Source organism: Hetaerina americana, unplaced genomic scaffold (genome assembly GCF_022747635.1).
Source record: "Hetaerina americana unplaced genomic scaffold, ioHetAmer1.1.p SCAF_36, whole genome shotgun sequence".
Lineage (NCBI taxonomy): Eukaryota > Metazoa > Arthropoda > Insecta > Odonata > Calopterygidae > Hetaerina > Hetaerina americana.
In genome coordinates, this window is record NW_027286941.1 from 4736065 (window position 1) to 4757324 (window position 21260).

At 39.6% G+C, this 21260-nt stretch overlaps 1 protein-coding gene across 1 annotated transcript in view; it reads right to left on the minus strand.

The window, feature by feature from the left end:
* Window positions 1-14385: 14385 nt before the first annotated feature.
* The window catches only part of LOC139691474 (uncharacterized), a 59747-nt gene continuing 52872 nt past the window's right edge, over window positions 14386-21260 (minus strand). The window contains exons 6-8 of the mRNA XM_071589297.1: window positions 19281-20092; window positions 16784-17122; window positions 14386-14890 (exon numbers count right to left, since the gene is read on the minus strand). Coding sequence (XP_071445398.1) covers window positions 14386-14890; window positions 16784-17122; window positions 19281-20092 — 1656 coding nt within the window. The remainder of the gene's footprint in view (window positions 14891-16783; window positions 17123-19280; window positions 20093-21260) is intronic.

Consider the following 21260-nt stretch of genomic DNA (forward strand, 5'->3'; position numbering starts at 1 on the left):
CTACTTCTAAGGACAGTATTTTAAGAGAAACAGCACAAAGTTACTAAGGGAATAGGAGAATAGCATTGTTGAACCATGGATTAACTAAAAGAAAGGGGTTGATGACTGAGATCTTGTGAAGACTTGAAGAAAAGATTCATATAGGACTCTGATGTGGAATGTAGAATGGACATGCTCCATGACTTGGGTATCGGGGAGCTAGGTCTCAGAGGAGAGATGATGGTGATTAAAAAGGAAACTCCGTTGGTATTTCAACACCCCCTCTTGATTTCATTCAGCCGATACTCATGATAATATCTACTACACATGGTTTACATAGGCTACATGGTATAACACTATGACGGCGAAGAGGCGACTGGGATTTGACTGTGCATCACAATCACACACCAATAAAGGAATCAGCCAAGTGCCCTTACTCATTCTCCGATTCGAGAACTTTGAACTCCTTTCAGTCATGGAAAGCCTTTGATGCCTTTAACATCGTTGCCTCATCTTTTGCCATTCGAGTTTTTAATCTCACGTGACCAAGTTAGTAAAATTCCTCAAGGAGGAAAATAACTTAAACAAGAGGAAATTTGTAATCGGGGAACCGTTTCAATGAGAGGGTATTTATGCTCTTAAAAGTTTAATTTATCCGGTTGAACTCAATAGAAATTGCTGTTGAATTATATGTTTAACAACAAATCAGCACCAATCATTATTTACAACGATGAATACACTGTAGGAAAACATTGAAATGTTGCATTAACAACAGAAAATCTTTTCATTATTTCAATTGATGTTATTCTTTAATTGTAGTGTACAACCCAGAATAATTATTAAAATCCCTACGGTATAATTCTTTGCTAAGCCTATTAATTCCCTGAATTCAACTGATTAATAACTTTCTGAGTGTCATCGACCTATAATATTTACGAGTATACTTGTTCTTGAGGAATTTTGCGAAGTGGGAAAATACTAAAAAGTAAAGAATATGCATGCGAAGTCGGCATTAGGCTTTCATACAAAATCCATCAGCCGTCGCACTGTAAATCAAGTGCTTAAGGTTGAAAATATGCTTTCTCTATGATAGACTTCAGCTTCAGAAGAAGTTTTTAATGGCAAGCAATCGACTGCTAAGTCCATTAGTCATGAGAAGGCAAATTGATTACGATTTCAGAGAGCGTGGGAGAGGAAAAGAAACAAAAGGAGCCGACTTTCCCTCTCGCTCAACTAAATGTCTCCAACTGAACCATAATATAATCCGGCATTTAAACTTCGAAGGAATAAAATTGCTCAGCAAAATGAGCGGCACCATAGTTGGGTCCGCAGGAGGGTAACTTCCCATTTGCTTGAACATGACCTTTGAATTACGAAAGTGGCTAGGGAAATTCATAGAGCAAATCGTTAATCGTTAGTAATTGGTAGTCTGCTCTCCCAAAGCTCTCATTTTATAGCATATGGAACACTAACAAAGAAATGCCTTGCGTATCACACGCTCTTTACTATCCTCCATTCATCTTCCCTTTTCTTTCTTTCTCTCTCGCTCGTCCTTGCTTCTCTTCCCCTCTTTGCTCCTTCCTCGCACTTTCTCGAAGCTCTCTCCCGGGTGCGGCCATGTCAATGAATGACGTCAATGGATGAGGAAGGTTCTTAACTCAGCCTATTTTAATTATAAGTCAAGGAATATAAATAATTAGAGGTAGGAATGCTGTTGCGCACTCGCGCGTCAAACAGCAGCGGATATATAACGGGTATGTTATATGAGAAAACGTTTTTAATTTTACTCTGATACTAATTCGATCATTACCAGTAGGTGTGATATTAGTAATTGTTTTCGGTATATTTTGTTAACATTTGTAATTCCGTCAAATCTGATAATTTTTTGTTGATAATGTTGTAATTTAAATTTAAACAGGTATCAAAATGCTCATATTTCGACTCTATGATAGTAAAAGACGTAATCCCGTCTACAGAATAGCACTTTGCGTTTTCTATTTTGAAGTGTTAAAGTCTTCCTCCGTATTATCAATATCAATCACTTAAGGTCTTTGCTGGTAGGGGTGGAGGGGGCGGTCCGTCCTGAACGGCTTTTTTTGGTCGACTGTAGTGGTCGGGGAAAAGGCGTGATTCATACCAATCAGGGTAAAAATGGAAAACCCTGAGGGAGGGGAGAGAGAGCAAAGGAACTTCTATGGGTGAAAAACATTCTTATTTTGTCAGTGATCATACCAATGAATAAATCATATTCTTAACGCAGGCATACGAGCATATTACACCATTGGAATAATCATGCGGGGACCTACCGTAATTTACCCTGCACTAAAAACCAGCACCACGGCAATCAATATGTACGTTGGCTTAATAAATGATGGTAGATTTCAGGCCATGTTGGCTGCTGGATCGGGACACTTCTCGAGTCTCACTGACGACGTTTTACGACACACTCCGAACGCGTGCCCGCGTCCATATACGAGGGTCATCCGGAAAGTAGTACCCGTTCGTGAAATAAAGACACAAAAGTAAATATTAACAAACATAAAAAATTTTATTTGAAAGAGGATACTTTAAACTACTTCTCAACATAATCTCCAAGCAAATTAAGGCATTTGTCATAACGTGTGACAAGTTTCTGTATTCCTGCTGCATAGTCCTTCGCCGCCAGCTCATTGAGATACGCGAGGGACCCATCTTGCACAAATTTTTGCATAATGCAGATGGTGTTTAACAATTTCATGAACAATTGTTCGAGAAACATTGGGAAAATGCTCACAGATGTCATCAATTGTGACGCGCCGATCGTTCCTCACGAATTCGTCAACTGAGCTCACCAGTTGGTCTGTAATGACAGACGGTCTCTCCGAACGCTCATCGTCGTGTGTGTTCCCCCTCCCCATGTTGAAGTTGCGACACCACCGCCGAACAGACGACTCGTCCATTACATTGTCTCCATACACCTCCTTTAATTGGCGATGAATATCACATGGGCGAACGTTTCTTGCATTGAGGAATTTAATCACTGCCCTCACTTCACAACTGGCGGCGTTCTCAATTTTTTTAAACATTGTAAACAATCACAGAAACAACACAGGCAATGCTAGCGTCACGCAACTTGGCTCAGAGAAGGCAGACAAGCCACTGAAGCTATCTGACCTCGTCCAGCGGCTACTCGCGTCGTCAGCACTTCATGCGGCACGAACGGGTACTACTTTCCGGATGACCCTCGTATATCGCCACCATCATAATGGCGGGCGCACACAAAAGACGCTTTAGAGCACGGCCCGTGAGGGCTCATCAGCCGGATTGGTGGCAGAAGGTGTCCAGGTCACTGTACGTGACTGTCTATTCGTTATTATAAATGACATGTACATATTGATTGATACACCATTCAAGTGGAATATAAGGCCTTGGCCTTTTCATAAAGAATATAAGACAACTCAATATAAACGGTGATGGCTACATTGGTAAGAGAGAACGGTTTGAGTAGATTTATGGTCTTATCTAGGCCCTCCAAGCAGCATACACCTCTATGGCATTAATGGATGTTAATGGCGGTATGCTGAGGCTTTGAGAGGTGCTCCATGCCCGTATTACAACACCCTCTTGGCGGGGGAATGCGTCTGTGTACACAATTAATTCTTCCGTAGCTCTGACCCACAGCACTGTGTGGTTGAATATTTCGGATTCTTGGAGAATCAGCCGCCATCTATTATCCCTCTTGAAAAGATGTGAAATAAGGAAATTTGAGAGCCTAAGCACCCAGCATATCCATGTGAAGTAACCTGTCGCTCTTGGGATGTCTATTTGTCTTAGTCGGGGGAGCAGGGGCAACAAGGTATAAATCCGTTTCTTGGAAGCTGTGGTTAAAGTGCCGTCCTCACTGTCGATGAGCACTCCTAGGTACTTGATTTGTCGTGTTAATAGAAGAGTGGATTTAGCAATATTAACCGTGATACCAAATTGGTAACGCAAATGAGCTATTATGGTGCACACACAAAATTTTGTTTTTGAACAAAAGAGCCAGTCGTCCAGATAGCATATAATGCTTACGTTAAATCTTTTTTCAAGAAATTTAGCACAATCTATGGCCTATCTAAGCCAAGTGTGATATTCACACAGGTAAGGGGGGCAGTTCCCGTTCAAGTGCCGCCAGTGGTATTCCAGAAAGATCTGATACCCAAAAAAATACATTGAGCTGAGGTGAATCTGAGGGTGTCCAATGCCACCAGGATTGAACTCACCGTTCGGATCAGTAGCCTACACCCACTGGACAACCACGCTCCCTCTCCTTCCTGCCTTCATAGAGCATAACACTTTCTAGTCTCTGAACTGGGGTGACGAGGACTTTGGATACAGGAAGGCAGTATGTACGTGTATGAGGATATTTGTATCTGGATTTTTCATTGGCCTTGCATGCTCGATTTCTTTCATAAAATATCTCAGCCCCATTTTCGAAGACAACACCCAACTCCCTCAATAATCTTAACTGTTAGCTTTGAGGGAATTTTACATCATGTAGTCATCATCTCCGATAATTTTTTCGTATTTACCTTCCAAGGGTTATGAGTCTCATATCAAGTCAAAATTCTAATTCATGAAAAGACGTGTTGAAAATATACATAACTTGAAATTACAGTGGAGGCAGGACTAAGTACTATGAATGAAACATGTCAATTTTGCAGGACAACTGGAAAATAAGTGCACTTTTATTCTTCAATAGATGCTAAACACACGAAGCGAGGTGGATGATTATTTTCAGCCATAACAGAAAAACTCAAAGCAGTTATAATTATTTATCAAAACAAAGGGAGCAGACAAATGATCATGGCCCAAATGTTTCATGGGTAGAATAAAACCTTGGGTGAATATCCTACTCAAATCACTGGACGAATAAGCAACCATGTCCCTACTCCGCTATTTTTATAGAAGGATTGTTTCCACGGGTCTTCTCGTGCTTTTCCTTTAATAAGGCAGACCTAACTCTAAGCCAACATATCCTTGGGTTTAGAACTCCCGAGTGTGTGTAAAGAAAATAAATAAAAAAGGGTTAAGAAACATTTGAAAACTCAAGAAGGTCTCACGCACATTACATGTAGAGCGAATAGGAGCATAGTTCTTAGTTTAGCAAAGACTTGCTTTTATTTAAAATAAATTTCACAAAATATTCTGGAAGTTAGCCGAAAAGAAATAAAGGATTGAAATTCAAGTGGTATCTCCGATTAGGGAAGGAGTGGTAGCGAAGGCAAAGGAAATGAAATCTCACTGACCTGCTGACGCCATGAAAGCACTGCTGGAATTTTCTATTCATTTCAAAGCGTTGCTCTGTTGCTATAAATAAATACGTTTGTGCGATGATCTTCGTTTGCTGGGAAAAAAAACATTCAATGGGTCTTCGGAATTCCAAAGATGGGCAGATGAAATGCTGCAATTTGGCGCGGTCGAATATCTTCCTTTGGGATTCCATCAGGAGTATTGGTGCTCTGGGAATAAGATACGGTCCAGAGAGCTAGGCCTTCTTTCGGTGTTTTCGTCTCTTTTAGGATTTCACCCTGCGTCACGAGAGAAACCCGAATTCGCCCGCAAAATGGTTGGAATAACGATTTTTTTCCATTACACATAATATGTAATTACTATAGAGTTTATGTATTAATCTTAATATAACATCACATTTCCGAACATAATACGTAATTCTATTAATCCAAAGACGTCCCATGTGGTTGTCGAGTATTGTTCTCTCTTTCTGTTTTAGAGGTCGCGGGTTCTATTCTCGTCTAGTTTGGTTATCCTCCACTTACGACTTGGTTGTTTGTGATTATTTTTCAAATCTTGTGATGCAAAAGCGCTAAATTGGACAAAGGGACCGCATGCACCTGCTTTTGATGCCGATAGAGACAATTAAATATTATATTCTGGCATAGTTTATCAAATCTCTTATTTCAAAAATTGTTTTCAAAAGTATCAATTTCAAAAAGTATTTTCAAAATTAGTGTCATTATAATATTACAATTTGCAAACATTTAATAAATATGTATGCAATTTCGATGACGTAATAATTCAACTCGTGCTTAACACAGCAATGAACCCGAAGGTCAGTTTTGTAGGTGATGGTATTGCTCAACCAGTACTAAGCCCGACGGCGTGTGAACTTCACACATCAGCTTTGCGAATATATTCTATTGTTTCAGGCTTCACTTCGTGGAAGTAATTGATATCCATTATTGAAATAGAAAGAAAGACTCGTACTTTTCCACAGATTTTATTATACGGCACGACGCGTTTCACCGACTTGCGGCATCATCAGGTACGACACGTACACGTACCTGATGATGCCGCAAGTCGGTGAAACGCGTCGTGCCGTATAATAAAATCTGTGGAAAAGTACGAGTCTTTCTTTCTATTTCAATAATGGATATTCACACATCAGGGTAGGGGGGCCAGTTCCTTTCCCTGTGCCGGTTATGGTTTCCCAGGAAGATCTGGCACCTGTAAAATCACAAAGCTTGGGTGAAGCTGCAGGTGCCCAAAGAGACTCGGAATCGAACCCGGGCCCTCCGGTCAGTAGTCCAGCGCTCTACCCCTGGACTACCGCGACCCACCTAAACATTTAATAAATATGTATGCAATTTTGATGACGTAATAATTCAACATTTAATAAATATGTGTGCAATTACAAAATTTAATAAATTAATGCTTACTTATCGTGTAATACGTGCTTAGCATAAGTTATGACCTGGTGAAGAGGAAAGGACATTCTATTTTGCTCATCGATTATCTGTCAATCAGAGTAATGAGTCCAGCAGGAACTCTATCATAAGAACTGGAAACAAACGTTTTCAGGCTTTAGATGACTAAACTCAATAACACATATTTTATGAATAAGTGTGCATTCTCAGTTGTTAATAGATTTTTAAGAAAATCCATCAATTGCTTCATTTTTTAAACATAAAATAAAAAAATGAAAGTTCTCTCTTTGGATAGTCAATCAAAGTAAATTTATCAATCGCGAATGAATTGAAAGCCCAATTTTACGATATTAAGATTTACATCGACATTTATTTCGCATCGGATGTACACGTATAATTTACTTGTATAATCTTTGATAAGAACTAAAATTCGCATGAAAATATATAATATCTTAAAAACTAATTCATTCAAGCGGATACTAGAAGTCTCAAATTAGTTTTTCCCACCGGCGAAAACTTAAAAGGTTTTCATTCAATAAAATGCTAAACATCGACTTCGCCTCAATGCAACAATTTCAGAGTGTAAAAATCATTCTTAATCATCGTTAAAAGTTATTGTTGCGGCATCTCCCGCAGTTTCTTTGAAAATTGACTTCGCCCTTTATTCACAGTGTACGTGGATACACTACATGCTCCTATTTGATTAATTTGAACTCTGTACTGCCATCAGAATTGAATTTTTCAACGCCTAGATACCCGGACAATTTCATTAGTTGGTATACAAGAATCAATGCATTATTTCTAATGACAACATAGCAAAGAGCCAAGTAGTTCATTGTGACAGCAGCATGCCCCAAATACTCAGTAGAATTACGACGGTAGGGCTCGTAATTTTTAGACATCAAGGTATCCTATCAATTTTATCCTAAAAACCTATTCTGACGTGATTTCTGCGTCCAAACACGCATAATAAGTAACAGCACTTAATTGAAGAAACATTTTCAAGAAAACAATTTCTCTCAAGTGAAAACAGGTAAGCGGGAAGTTCATCAAAAAATGAATCAAACATTACTTTTTAAAGACGGAGATGGAAATGAGAAACTTGTCCGCTCACTTGCTACACTCCCATGGCCCTTAAATGTGGCCTGCTTGCTCTGTCTAGTTCACACTTCAACTATCCCACAACGGGCGTAAAACCGTCCCTTTGCGGCGCACGTTGAAAGAAAAATGCCCCTTCTTTGCCAACGAGCGACCATGAGGGACAGGGGCGAGAGTGATCCGTTAGAGTAAGATCGGCCGGCGGAGATAGGAAGGCGAGATGGGAGGGGTATGAGAGAGGACAAAGGCGAATTCATGCAATGAAACGAAGGAGAGAATGTGCGGAAGAGAGGGATGAGGGGGTGAAGCTTGCTTGGTTGGGAGAGGCTGATGGAATTGCTACGGCTGCGAGAAGCAATGGGTGCAAGCAGGCGGTGGGGTGTGTGTGTGTGTGTGTGTGTGTGTGGGGAATGGGAGCTAAAGAATGAAATGGAAAGAGAGATGTACACAGATACGAGCATTTACTTTTAAGGTGACCAAAAGCAAGATGTGAATCTCCTTTGCTGCAAAACCCCTTTTATGAGAAGAAAGAAAACGAAGAATTTAAAAAATAATCTTTGAAGATTGAAAGATCAACATGAATATAAAAATTCGCATGTAAGATATGAAGTGTACCTTCACATGTATGAAACCTATGCACCTGTAAGAGAGAAGAAAGGAATCTTCGAGAAAAACACTGAATGGGAGACTGGTGAGACAGAGGGTGGTTTGTTAATGGACAACTGGAAAAAACACTGGAGCTATATTTCTTCCGATAAGCTAAGATTTATTTTTATAACAACCTATATACGATAGAAATATCGCACGTCACCTTAAACAGGAAGTACTAAATGATGAAGCGTACTTTTTTTTTCATATTTATGATACGTTTACAAATGTATCTATAAATTGGTGACATTAAGCCGTAACTGTAAAAAGGAAATAGTAATGAACAATAGAAATGTGTTGCCATTTTCATCATTTTAAAGTAGTTTCAGTTTTCTCCTTATCTAGAATGTGACATTTGATCGCCGCGTAAACGCAAGAAAACTGTCCTAATAGTTAACCCCTTGCTTGCTTCCTTTTAAGATTTTGACTGGGAAATGATTCTTATACAAGTAGTGTCTTCTTGAGACATATTTGCATTTCATTCCTCGGAGCTGGAGTTAAAATGACCCTTTTGGAGTGCCTTAGTTGTGGTATCGTTGGTTAGATGGGACGTTAAAGTACATCCCTAAGACGAATAGCACTATAGCATTAAATCACCGTTTACTTCTTCTTGCAAGTATTTGGTTTTCCCCAAACGGGAGAGCTTTTTTCCACCGTAATTATTCATTTTCCAAACATTAGCTTTTCCCAATTCTGAGTTCAATTTTTACATTAAATGTGATTCAATGAAATCTAATAAACGGCTATAGTGGGTCACATTCCTGCGAGTTCCGTGAGTTGATTCTATGTCTACATCATACAATATAAGCTAAGATTACACATGGCGCCAGCTTCGTCGGTGGGGGGTTAACACCTCGCCTCATTATCCAGAGGTCGCGAGTTCAGCCTGAGTGGGTTTCCAGGAGGCGAGTATGCCGTCCGTCCATGAGACCTTAAATCGTGGGGCCCTTGAATTATTTTTTTAAGAACTGACTAAAGTAAATGATTTCTGCAACAATAATGTACATCCATTGCTGAAATAAAGTTCTTAAATACGTCCTTAATCAATTGGATAATGTTGCATATTTACATGATATCTGTGTGTTAATGAAATAACATTACCAACAATCAGCATCTATAAATGAAAAATGGTTCTAAGTTATCAAGGATGTGGCATCATGGTCCAATTTCATATATTTTTCTAAATGTATTTAGACATAGCCAAGGGTGACAATTGTTCCAATAATGATGCTGGGCTTGATGAAAGTAAATGTTTGGAGAAAATATTTGGCCATGTATTCATATTAATTAGCATTTGGGATTTCATTGAATGGCACACCACAATTAATTATGCTTGTCCTGATCACCCTTATTGAAATGAGTGTTGACAAAATAAAGATAGTTTCAGATACATTTATAATGATCTAAATTTTAGAAGTAGCAAATAAAATTAATAATCTATTACTCATTTTGAATACTAACACTCAACTTATTCCATGAACCAAACCCTTGCCAAATTCTTTTCCCACTTATATGGACCTTCTAGTTACAATATTTTAAGGAGTTTTTTTTTTACCATAAAGAGAACTAAATATAAAGTTATAGGCATTATGAGGAGCTGGTGGAGGCAACATGGATGTATGATGGTGGAGATTTCCAATACATAGTTTTCAAATTTTGTAAGATCAAAATTTATTAAAGTTAGTCGAGAACTTCATGAGAACTACATATTTAGTCAACCAAGATTTACAAAGGCACTCAATATAATAGTAAACATATGAACTAAATAAAATAAAACACTTGATATCTGTAATAATTAATATATTAATTTCATAATATTTTACAAGTGCTGTGGACAGACTAGTAACAGAAAATGGCAGTGTGTGATGTGGGTATTCACTTTGGCATATCAATGTTTTTGTACACTATGTCTTCTATTTCATTTCCATCTATGTTTAATACAGCCTGATGAGAGTCTTCATTTCCACAAGCATTCTCATTTACAACCACACAAAATGCTCTTTTAAAGTCTATGAACATTGAAACATAATGTCACTCACAGTTCCATATTTCCCATTTTCTTTGAATCTAATCAGGAAGGACCCACTAACATTTTGATAGTCCTTCGTTGAGCATTGAGATTTTAAACTTACACCAAACATGATCCTCTTGCTAGCCTTCTTAAGAATTCTTCACAGTTTAGGAATGCAAATACCAAGTGTGCCAAGCATTGAGTCTTGTATCTATGACATTCTTTTTTAAACTTGCCAAATGCAATGGCCTAAATTGAGAACCTCATGGAATATGAATTTTGAATGCTTGCTGTGCATTGACTTCAATCCTCTTCAAGTTGATACTCTATAATTTTCAATTGAGATCATCAGCTTCTCAGTGATCAAATTCCAACCTCTTCTCTTGCGAACCATAGTGTTTTCATCCCTAAATTAGGTATTTGCAGACCTGAAGAAGATGTAGACAGTCTTCCTAGTTATTCCATCACATTCCACACCTTTGTGGAAACTAAATATCAATTAAAATTATTTCTTGCTGATTGCAAGTACAAAGAACACTGTAATTGGCCTTGGGTGAATTCTGTTAGGCCCAGGATGTAAAATTTCCTCTCCACTCACACATTGTTATTTATATATATTATCATAAAAATGATCAACTAAAGCTCTTTGTCTTTGCAATCAGATATTGACATGCATCACTACATACTAATGAGTGACAGCTTTGAAACTTGGCACCAGTTTGGGAAGAAACTGCGGCTATTTTGTGAACATCCTCCATTTCACCAAACATAAAAAAGTTTTCTCTGTTGCAACCAGGGTTCCCACCACTGTGTAGTTGGTACAAGTTTTCTGAATTATATTACAATTTTTTGTATAATTACAATTTTATTTTGCACAAGATTTAAATTACAGATTTCAGTCATATAACAGTCGTCTCAGTCTGAACAGCCTTTCTGGTGCTTCCAAGTAAACTAAAATGAATGAATGTACAAGTGTAAGTAAATATTTCCTTTTTAATAATGGAAATAATGAAATTAAATGTAGAAAGCTGGTGGTAACCCTGTGTGCAACTGATGAATATAAAAACATCACAATTTAAATAATACTGGAGATATTGGTCATGAAAGAAATATGTATCTTTCTATTTCTCATTGACACATCAGCAATTCAAAACTACAAAGCATGCTAAACACGACAATTACAATGGATTAAATGTCACCAGGAAATTGAAATGCATGTCACAATAACAAATCTACAGAAAAAAATTGATCACATGAATAAATGCATAATGAACAATGTTAATTCAGATAACCACATTGAAATGAAAAAATAACTGGAAAACAAATTTAGTAACAAAAGAAGAGTTTTTGAATATTTTATGAATTTCATCCATAAAACTATTAGGAATTTCATTGGAAGAGTATTTTCAATATTTAAATAGAGCTGGTGGAAGCATATTTTTTTGACATAACTTCATTAACACGTTTCTTTAACTTCTGTCAATGCAATCTATATAAAATAAAAACAATATTAATCTGATGTAACAGAAAACAGTTTTAACTTTTTTCTACTCGAAGCTCATTAATTTCAATTTGGTCTCAACAATTCATACATACAGATAAAAATATTGCTCACAGTGCACACTATTAAAATCCATTGCACTGATTCCTTCATTCACAATATTTTTACCTCTGGTGTTACCATTCTCAATGAATACAAACTAAACTATTTGGCACCATTAACATTGGAACTTTTAATTTGAAACAGTGATTGAAACAAAGACTCAGCCCATAAGTCATAAATACTTAACCAGAAACAACATTTTTCATTTTATATAGTTCCTCTCAACTCTCTGTGGTAAATATAATATATCAACTTCATATAATTTTGAAATCACACATTTAATGATTTGGCTTTCTTGAGAATTTAGGGCATCAGTATTCCACATATCTCCTCAAGTCATTATGTGTCCTAGAAAGACCAAAAGTACATTTGAAACAAAATTTTCATTCATTCAATCGCAACAGCTGGCACACAAATTTTGGATGAACTAGGAAAATGACAGGATATAAAGAATTGTCTTCAAATTGAGCAGGACTAAATTCAGTGAAAATCTGTATGAAGCATTTTAGCAACGCATTTGAGCTAACTCTCCCTCTCTTCTTTTGGATTTAAACCCTAAGATGTATTAAACATCAGTTAAGAAACATGTTAGAAACTAAATTGATTTTCATCCCTAATTCCTTAGCTAATCTTTATGATGATTTTTACCACGTATGAGAAACTTTAAAAAATGCAGTGCGTTTGGTTAGTTCATGTGCAGAAAATATAATGACTTTGCTGTTGTCAATACCACCAATATCTCTGTAGTGTAATTAATCGTATTAGTATTTTATTCAATACACTATCAACATACATATCATTCTAAAGTCATTTTAAACTAACTGAGAATAATTATCTCATATTAATCCTCAACTCTAGATTTATATAATCTCTTTCTATCTGCATAGTGTTTTTCTGAAGACGTCATTAAAATTTCCAGCTATATCCAGGTTAATTGGTAGAGAAATAAAAAAGTTGTCCTCATATTTTATCTGATTCTCTCATAAAAACATTTTTAAGCATTTCACAGAATTGAAATGCAAGCTATTCCACTTTTGTCCCTCAGCCACACTTGCTTATTTTGTTTCCTCATAAGAAAACTTTCACTCTTTTCATGCACAGGACCTTCTTTTATTAAAAACACGATAACTAACTTTCAGTTCTGCCGAGTTAAGTTGAAACTTCATCAAAACCACCAACAGGGAAAATATTTAAGGACACACACACACAAATTGTGGCCATTTGTACCTTCTTTTTCACTCTTCAAATCTGGAGCACTTCATATATAACATTTCTATTCAGAGTAGCTGGGCAATGGACCGCCAATAAACGTTATTTAGGAGGAAAATTATGTTATAACTTACAGGAAAACATGTCCCCATTATCTTTGAATAATTACACATTGGTTGACACTGCATTGAAAAGCAATTTAGCACACAAATATAGAGTTAGGCAATTCCCATTATTTTCTAGCAAAGTAAAAACTATGCATAAACCGTTGATTTTATATGTTCTTCTTCTGTTGATGGATAGACTTCTTTCACATAAAGCATAGTTTCAGGAACAAGGCAGTGACAATAATAATGTTGAGCCAGTTTGCTTACATTTTTTCATTGGCTAGTAAATCAATGAGCCCATCAGCAATTAACCAGATATATTGCCCACACTTTCGCTCTTAGAAAAGTTTCCATCCCCCACTCCAAAGGGAACGAACAGTGCTATCAAATGGAAGGAAATAATACACGACGAGGCTGGATGACGCTTTTGAAATAACACAGTGGAATGGGAATTGTAAAAAGTGACACATGGGGGCAAAGAAGGAAGAAATAATTCATGCTGAGACTCGGAGGGGACATGAGATTTCACTCTAAGGAAGAGTTATGCTGTAGCCGGCGTGAATGACAACGATCTCAATCGGCGAACAGCGCTCTGCACCTCGGTATGCTTTTCTCATCACAGGAATCGTTCCTGGGCATTCCTCCCGACGTTTCCGTACGGCCCGAGGTTGGTAACATTGGCGCAGTTGTCGTGAAGGCGTCGGAAGGGATCGGGATGAGACACAACTCGGGAGGCGTGAAGGAATTAGAATGAAGAACGAAGATGAATCATCCAAGATGTCACGTTTCTGGCGTGTGTGTGTGTGTTCGAGATTTGAGTTTTGAGCAAACGATTTGGGAAATGCCAACATTTCGTCACTCCCCCTTTCGCCCCCGCGCTGCGCGGAGGTGAAAGGGTATACGGAGGAGAGGAACAGACTTCCGTTTCTCTCCACGCGGGAATCCGAAATGAAAAAATATCCCAAAGGTTAGCACGCTTTCCCTCGCGTCTCAGACGGTGGTCTCCCTGTCCACGTGGATGTACTCGACAGACTGGGAGGCGTGGCGTCAGGAGGGAGCGCCGATGAGCAGCTCCTCCGTGGGGGCCCTCCGCCGCCGCCCCCCGCCGCCCATGCCCTTCTTCTCCAGCCCCCCGCCGCCGCCCTTCCTCCTCCTCCGCCTCCTCCACAGAAGGAGGCACGGAAGGGCGGAGGCGCACGCCGTGCCCGCCGTGAGCAGTACGGCGAGCAGCAGCACGACGGCCAGGGCGGCGGGGGCGCCGATGGACGCGGGTAGGGAGTGCGGCAGGAGGGAGAGCAGGGCCCCCAGGAAGGGGTGGTCCCTCTTGAGGTCCTGAAGGGCCCTGTCCGGGCACTCCGCCTCGTCCCGGCCGCTGGGGCAGTTCCTCACACCGTCGCACCACAGCGTGGGCGAGATGCACGCGTCCAGCTCGGGGCAGCGGTAGCGGCCGCAGCCGCCCGCCTGCAGGTCCGCCCCTCCCTCCTGCCGCTGGTACTGCCGGTGTTGCTGGTGGAGGTTCTCAAATGTGGTGTTGTGCGATGGGTCGTCGTACCTGAGGGAGACAGGTGAGTTTAATGAGACTTAGGAGGATTCTCCTTTCCCAAATTCTTATGGGGCTAATGGATTTCACCGTCTGGGCCTCTCTCTCAGCGAATCGAAAAAGTCAGCTTGGGACGTAATGTTGAGTAAAACATATCATATATTGCTGATAAAACTCGGTTCATTATTCGTAAAATCTGGGGAAAATAATGAGCTAAATGTCCTCATTGGAAACTTAAATATAATATAAAGATAAAAATGATAAAAGAGCTTTAAATTGAGATTATTCTGAAAGCATTCAATCATGCTTATTGCGAGGGTCATTCAAAAAGTAAAGAGACAAATGCTCTCATTTTAAAACTATTCAATCAATCTTTACTATTTTTTCAGGGGTGTTATTTGGAACCCTGGAAAGAGTTTTGATTTGCTGTTTGATTATTTAATGCCAATATAACCTCAAAATCTTATGTTAACCATGGCAAGTTCACTAGGAGATCGCACCGGGAGAGCTGGTATGTTTCCACTCTGTCTTTATGAGCATCAGTAGGCTGCCTGGTAACCCATCTCGCACATGTTTTTCTGTACTTGAAATGGTAATGAATTATGTTGTGAAGAGTTCCAACGCTTACTTGTACTTCCTTAGCTATCATAACAGGAATTTGTCTGTTATTGCGAATATGGCCATTGATCCTCGATTCCAACGAGGGACTTCGGGGTTCATCACATACACTTATTCGGCCACTTTTAAATCGATTCACCGAATTGTAAACAGAACCACTGTTAATACAACTTTTTCCATATTATATCAATATTCTAGAAAGTATTTTACTTAGTTTTGCATCTTCGCGAGCAAAAATCTAATGACAGAACGCTGCTGTTCTCAGGTGCAATTCTAGTGGACTTGCCGTGGTGAACTCAAGATTTTGAGGTTATGTTGACATAAAATAATCAAACAGCTAATTAGAGCGCATTTCAAAGTTACCAACTAACACCTCTGAAAAAAATGGCAAAGATTCATTGACTAGTTTAAAAATGATAGCATTTAACTCTTTACTTTTTGAAAGACCCACATAGATCGGAATGCTTCTTGTTTTGAGGGACAATGGAGTGTTTTAAATGACAGGAAATGTTTAACACCCGAATAATAGTTAGCTTGGGGTAACAGACTCAGTTGTAAAGAAGTAAGACGTGATCACTATACACATAAAGGGGTACCTTAGGCAAATAAATGCACTTTTACAGGTTACACTCAACGTGAACAATGAGTGCAGAATAAGTGAAATTGTGGGAAACGCAAGCTTTGTTACCTAATCCGTAAAATAATAAGCAATCATTGTATGAATAACATTCGCATATATAAACTAATTTTATGACACATGGTATGAATGTATATTCGTAAATTATTAACGTTAAAAGTGCACCAATAACCTATTTACTTCATTTGGGAATATAGTCTCCAATGACATGCTATATGTACATTTGCACATTTCTAAATTACTTTGGCCTGACAAAAATAAAAACATAACACATCAGTTTAGATAGATCTTTATAAAAATATAAATAGAGTTATCAAGCCGAAGATCAGTTTGACATTTAACGGTAAAGTTCACGCAATTCTAGGCCGGAAAAATCATATAGCTCTGGTGAAGCTTGGGGTACGCGTGAGGCGTACGCGGGAACCAAACTCGGGCTTTCCGATCGGAAGTACAACTACCCTTGGACTACTACGTCCCAGAGTTCCTTAAACTTAAATATTTAGAAAAATTAGCATAGTTAAAGAAATAAATCCTCGCAATTGATGTGGTTGCGCAATATTTGCCACAACTTTACGTTTTGCGATGCGAGTGTGTTTCCGGCTCGCATTTATGCCACAACTCTTCCAGAAGCGTTGATGAGAGTGACTGACCTGAGTAGGAGGAGCGGCGAAGTCCTGGGCCTGGATATCTGGAGGTAGCTGAAGGCGTGTCTCGAGGGCTCCTTGATGACGGGCCGGAGGAGGAGGGTGGGTGGCGGCGGGGGCGGCGGCGGGTCCAGGAGGTAGTGGCGGCGGAGGAGCACGAGCTTGAGAAGACGCGCTGAGGCGGGCGGGTAGGGTGTGGTGAACGGCAGGGTCGTCGTGGTGGGCATGAGGGTGCTTGGCGTGAGCAGCGGGTGCGACGGCGTCGTGAGGAACCAGTCTTCGCTGAAGATGTGGATGGCGGCGTGGCGGGTGTTGGGCGCCGTGGGGCAGATGACGCGCAGTAACCTGGGGAGAGGAGAGAGAGGAGGTAAGGCACGCGCCATCCGCGGCTGCATCGCGATAACTCGCTGTAAGTGGGAGGATAAATTCGCTCCGAGCATTATTAAGGGTGGGAGTAGGTACAATACAATATGAAAGTGGAGATGAAAGGGAATATCACGCCCTGACAATTAAGTAACTTTTATTTCGCTTATGCTGTCCGATATTTTGCATAGATAACTTGGCAAATACTTTTCTAATAGATTTTTCATGCTTATTTTGCATTCCTTATATTGTTCGACTTCGTCGAATTCTTAAATTGCTCGGAAAATTATCCCTATACACATTTTGAGAAATTCACTAAGTTATGGAATATTATGTTATAAATTTTCAAAAATAAAACTCATTCATGTGCATGCCATGTTCATGGAATATTTTTGTATTTTTTAAAACATTTCGGTAAAATATATATAATTTTCATTTTCATAAAAATGAAATTTCACATCATTCTTCGTACTCGTTTTTAATAAACTCTGAATTTGGAGAGATAAATAATAGAGTAAAGACTTCATAGCCAACTTACTAATTTTAACGGTATTTTTATTTTAACCGTTAGAAAGGACGAAGTAAGGAGCTTAGAGAAGTCATTAAAGTCGAATTCTCAAAAGGGGCTCTTGCGTGCACAATTTTAATGTCTTGTCTAATTTCTCATGGCTACAAGTCGAAAATCATAATTTGGGTAATCCATGTGGGAACTTAGATAAATATAAAAAATGTTTGTCCCACTTAGGATAAAATCTAAATAGACCACTTTCAAAATGTACTTGCACATTTATCTTTATTTGTACAGTAAAATTAATATAATTTGGGATAAAAAACATTTGCATTAAACTATGCAATACCTGTCATTAAAAAGCATACTATCAGATAAAAACGAATGAAATGCTTTTATTTGTCACTCTCACGTCTTTGAAAATGTTAATCCATTTACGATTTTACTACTCACGATTCAAAGTCTAAAGGAGAAATAAAATTTTTTCACTTTAAGCAGAGATGGTTCTGATGGCTCATTAACCAACGATAACCTTCCAATTCTTAGGTGAATAAAATTACCACAAAAATATTCATGAATCACCCGTTTCTACTTCCATCTCTAGTACGAGAATTTTCGTGAGCACGAAATATGAAGCATTACTCTTACGTGTACATAACGATAGAAATTGGGAAGATTTTACAAAATCAATCCTCCAAATAGAATATTTAATTAGCAACCGTAAATAAAATGAAAACTCAACCGCTCGTCAAGAGTTGGGCTCGATGCATAGAAGGTGACATCGCTCAAAGGCGTCAGTAGCGGACGTCACCCGTTGCAGTGCAAGGTAACTTATTCTGTCACCTTACCAAATAAATGATAAATTTAAAAAATGAAAGCTATTTCACTTTAAATGCTAAGTGTCACACCAAATGATTTATTGCTTGATATATTCAATGGAGTTAAAAGTAATTTTAACAATAAAATATGTCGTTAAAGTTGAAGTTTCGAAATAAACATATATTGTGCATCCACAAAAGCCTAAATACGTACTCGTATATACAAAAATAGACACTGACGCAAGGAAAGTTATCAAAATAACATATTATGGATATATTAGGCGAACATTTCGATGATCTTAAATTATTGTTTCATTTATTTTCATGATTCAAAACTCTTTATTTCGAATGAAATACCCTGTTTTTCTTAAAATCATATACGAGTATTGAGGTTTAAAAGTAGTATATTTTGATGAGCCTGAGAAGTGCCAAGTAGTTCAAAAATGTAAAATTTCAAGTAAATTATAAATTAATTTTATTTATTATAATAAACTAATCGGAGGACCTCCATTCGGACAGAGACCCCCGGGTAGTTAATACACACAGCCACGTCACCCTAGTGACGCCTCTGATACGAGTTGCTCGTTTTACAGGATGGATCAATAAAGTTCAGAACAGAAATTATTGGAAGTTCCTTCAGAGGAGTCCCAAGCTCACCACCGACTCTTATGCCACTGCTAATTGATTGGTGATAAAAATGTTGTAACCGGAATCGCTATCCGGATAAAGCCTGATTTAAAAATATTTCTCAAAGCTGAAAATTGCATTAAGCCCCCGCTCCCCGGGAAGAGATAGAGAATGAGGAGAACCTCACCTGGGCGGCTGCCCCGTGTACACGAGTAGGCGGTTCTTGGTGGGGCACCGGCCGATGCTTGAGGAGGCGGTGGAGGCCGTGGTTCCTCCGGGCGGAAGCTGCTGCGCTGGTGTCATCGTGGGTGGAGGAGGTGGCCGCAGCGCCATGAACGTGCCCCACGTCATCATGAAGAGACTCCTTTGGGACTGTGCCTCTAGGAGCCACGGGAAGCCATCACACGGCTCGTTCTTCTTGCGGCGCGGGGGTAGGTCCACCTCGCCCCCGGAGCCGCGGAGACGGTGCCTGTCGGGGCACGCCGACGACCCCCCGCCACCACCCTTCGAGGGCACCGTCACGTATGAGGCGTGGAAGGAGAAGTGGTTGAAGTCCTCCCACTGCGCCATCTTGGAGACGAGGAAGTGTAGCTCGAGGACGTGAGTGGAGGAGGTGATAGTGATGGGTCCGGTGGAATAGTCCTTCTCCTCCGCTGCCGATGGTTCGTCCTTCCGTCCCTTGGGATCCGAGGGCGTGGTGGTGGGTGGGGAGGGCGTGGTTATGGGTGGGGAGGGCGTGGAGGCAGGCGAAGAGGCGGATGTGCCGCCGGGTGAGTAGTCGGACCCAGGCGTGGTTAGGTTGGAGCAGAAGCAGGCGAACGGCAACCGGGTGTCGTCCCACGGCACCTCCCAGATGCGGAGTTCGGCGAGCCGGGGCGCGGGGGGCTGGAACTGAGCGAGCGGGTGGACGGGGGGTGGCGGGGCGTACAGGCATGACGGCTGCCCCGTGTGCGGGTCGGAGCCGGTGACGCAGGGCGCCGTCGGGATGGAAGGCCCATCCTGCGGAGGAGAGGGATAGCCCAAGGGGGTCAGTCATTGCTTATGGTCACGCTCATTGATGGAGACATCGGGGTCGTGCAGGCGTATTGAACGACATGAAAATGCCTCCTGATGAGGCATTTAATGTATAATTAGTTTTACCATTTAATCAAGACCTTTTTTACTTTAAAGGAAAGGAAAATTAGATCATTATCATTTAAAACATAATGAATTAATGTCGTCATTATTTGATACAACAATCTAAACCACTAAACCACCAAACCACTGTACCTATATGCGTAAAAAATTACACAGATAAATAATTTGAGAACTGGCGTACAAGGAATAATCACAAGAACTAACACCAAATGAATGAACTATTTCACCATTTCAGGGGACATTTAATTCATGAAATTCAATGTGATGGCAGTCCACAGGACTCTCTTGCTCAGTTAATAAATGCCCTTCTTTTGGAGGCATGTGAAACCTCAAGCTGCTCAATAGAGTTTGAATGTTTGGTCACGTTATATTTTATTCCCTGCGAACTCCATCTACGGGAATTATAGAATCATTCATCTAATACGAGAAAATCCCTATTGACGTAATCTCTGTATTATTCCTCTGACTGTAGGCACATAATTGATTTTTCATGAAACTTAGACAGCAAAGCACCTTGAGAGAGAGCTAGGTGCCCTTTGTGCTTCTTATCTCAGTAACAGGCAAGACGATATTGATTCGGTAAAATATTCATAGGATTTTCCGCGGTAATTACGACCTTGCCCCAAAGCTACCACGATCTGCTACTTTTGGATTAATGGCGTCCTGCTTCTAGTACCATTGAGCATCATCGTTCTGAAAAGAAGAGCGCTGGTCTAGTTCCTGTATTTTTATCGAACTACGTGTCCATTCAATCCTTATAACGCAACCAACTAGTACACGCAAAAGGTTAATACAAGACACAATGAATCTTCCATGAAGAGTGCCTCTATTTTTATAGCAATTGCAATTCATGCATATAAATGAGATAAAGAACAAGATGTAATTTTTTGAAGTTTACCATGAACAAATAAATTCATTGTCTGACTCATTCAAAAAGTAAAATATTCGAAATGTTTTGTAATTACGGTAAGAATCACAACATTTTTAGCTTTATTATGACCGCTTCACACCCATTAAAGACCAGAAAGAA